Source organism: Octodon degus, unplaced genomic scaffold (genome assembly GCF_000260255.1).
Source record: "Octodon degus isolate 3935 unplaced genomic scaffold, OctDeg1.0 scaffold00162, whole genome shotgun sequence".
NCBI classification, from domain to species: domain Eukaryota; kingdom Metazoa; phylum Chordata; class Mammalia; order Rodentia; family Octodontidae; genus Octodon; species Octodon degus.
Genome location: NW_004524738.1, coordinates 3,542,050 through 3,543,916, shown reverse-complemented (window position 1 = coordinate 3,543,916; position 1,867 = coordinate 3,542,050). Strand labels below are relative to the sequence as shown.

At 43.8% G+C, this 1,867-nt stretch overlaps 1 protein-coding gene across 1 annotated transcript in view; it reads left to right on the top strand.

The window, feature by feature from the left end:
- The window catches only part of Dnah6 (dynein axonemal heavy chain 6), a 296,200-nt gene that overhangs the window by 99,092 nt on the left and 195,241 nt on the right, over window positions 1-1,867 (top strand). Inside the window, exons 24-25 of the mRNA XM_023702951.1 lie at window positions 226-458; window positions 1,695-1,726. Coding sequence (XP_023558719.1) covers window positions 226-458; window positions 1,695-1,726 — 265 coding nt within the window. The remainder of the gene's footprint in view (window positions 1-225; window positions 459-1,694; window positions 1,727-1,867) is intronic.

The window sequence follows — 1,867 nt, the reverse complement described above, 5'->3', positions numbered from 1 at the left end:
AAAAAAAATGGTAACCAATTTCATGTACTTATATCTGGTAATGTGAACAACTTTAAAGATAACAATATGGAGTATGATAGTCACTGTAGATTTCCTATCATTTTGTTTTAAAGAAAAAAAAAGAAATCAGTGGATGAGAGCAGAGTGGCTAAAGGATTTATTTTACAGCTCTCTGAGGCTTACTCTCCATCACAAGCTATATTTTAAGGATTCTTTTTAATCCAGGTTTTACTTCTTGTCAAACGATGAGCTTCTGGAGATTCTGGCGCAGACCCGAAATCCGCAAGCTGTGCAGCCGCACTTGAGGAAGTGCTTCGACTCCATTTCAAGGCTGGAATTTGCTCTCATGCCTCCCACTGAAGGAAAAATCGCTGGCATGGATGCAGAGCCAGAAAAGGTTTATACAAATGATATTCTGGCCATGCTGTCACCAGAGGGAGAAAGGGTAGGAAGCTATTGTTTATAATTCCTTACAGATAAACAGTGTCACTCTTCTAGGATTAGGTAAAAGTCCAGTCACTCTCACTGTGAGCACACCGGGCATTCTGCTAGTGCAGCAGTTTCCAGGAACAGCCAAGGTAAAATGTTTGCCCTCAGAGAGCTCGAAACCTGGTGGAGAAGTCATCAGACAGCTGAAAGTCATTACAGTAAATGCAGTGGCAAACATGTGCTCCGCTCTTGGAAAAAGGAGTGGAGAAAACCACAACCGTGTCTTACCCAATGTGTGCAAGAGGCCCCCTAGTGGATGGGTTAAGAGTACCTCTGCCCCCTGGATTCAGTCTCCTCTAAAGTGGGGCTAATCATAAGGACGCCCCGTGGCATGATGATTTTCAGCTGTTACTTTATGTCAGCTGCTCAGAGCGGCGCCCAGTGAATCCATGTAAGTGGCAGCTACCAGCAGCATCTTGTCTGGGGCCTGCACAGTAGCCAGCACCCTAGACATTGTCCTCCCAGAGAGTGAATGAATTAGTAGACCAGTCAAATAACTGCGCACAGAGAGTCAAGGGAGGTGAAAAGGAAAACCTGCCATGTGGTCCTGAGGAGCCAGAACATTCCAGACAGAAGAACTGGACAGAGAAATGCCAAGGAAATGCATCATTACAGCACAGCGGTGTAACTATGGGTCTAGTGGGAACCTATAAACATATTTCTGTACTGAACTGATTCTCTGGCAGAAGGTAAAGATTAAGGCTAAAACCTCAAGAAAACATGAAATGTAAACATTAGATCTAAAGAATAAATGAAGGGGCCGGGAAGATGGCTCAATAGAATAAGCGCTTCCCTGGCAAGTGCAAGGGTCTGAATTCAAGCCCCGGTTCCGCAAAAAAAAAAAAAAAAAAAAAAAAAAAAACAAGAATAACTGAAAAGACAAAAGCAAGCAGGGCAGTCATGTCTTTGAGGCCTAAGAAATAAGCATGAGAAACACTGAAAAGCGTGGATCAGACCTTTCAGTTGGGAGTACATGGGTACATTTAATGGGAATAGGTTTACAGGAATGGTTAGGGGTAAAATTCAGAGGAAAAAAAGTGCAAACATAAAAGTAACTGAAGAAATTCATTTAGCATTTATAGACTCCTCTTCCAAGGAGTTGGCCTCTGTCTTAGTTACTCTTCTCTCATTGCTGGGACAAATAATATGAAGGAAGGAAAGGTTTATTTAGCTCACAGTTACTGGAGGTTTCAATCTGTACTCAGCTGGCTCCAAGGCAGAGCGGCACATGGCAGAGGGCAACCTTTCATGGTGGTGGCAAAGAGCAAAAGGGCAAAAGGGCAGGAGCAGTGGCAACAGTGGCTGCAGAGAGCAAGTCTGTCTCTGTCTCTCTGATGTTGCATTCAGATTATCTGTCCCAGGCTGAGTGTGGCACTCA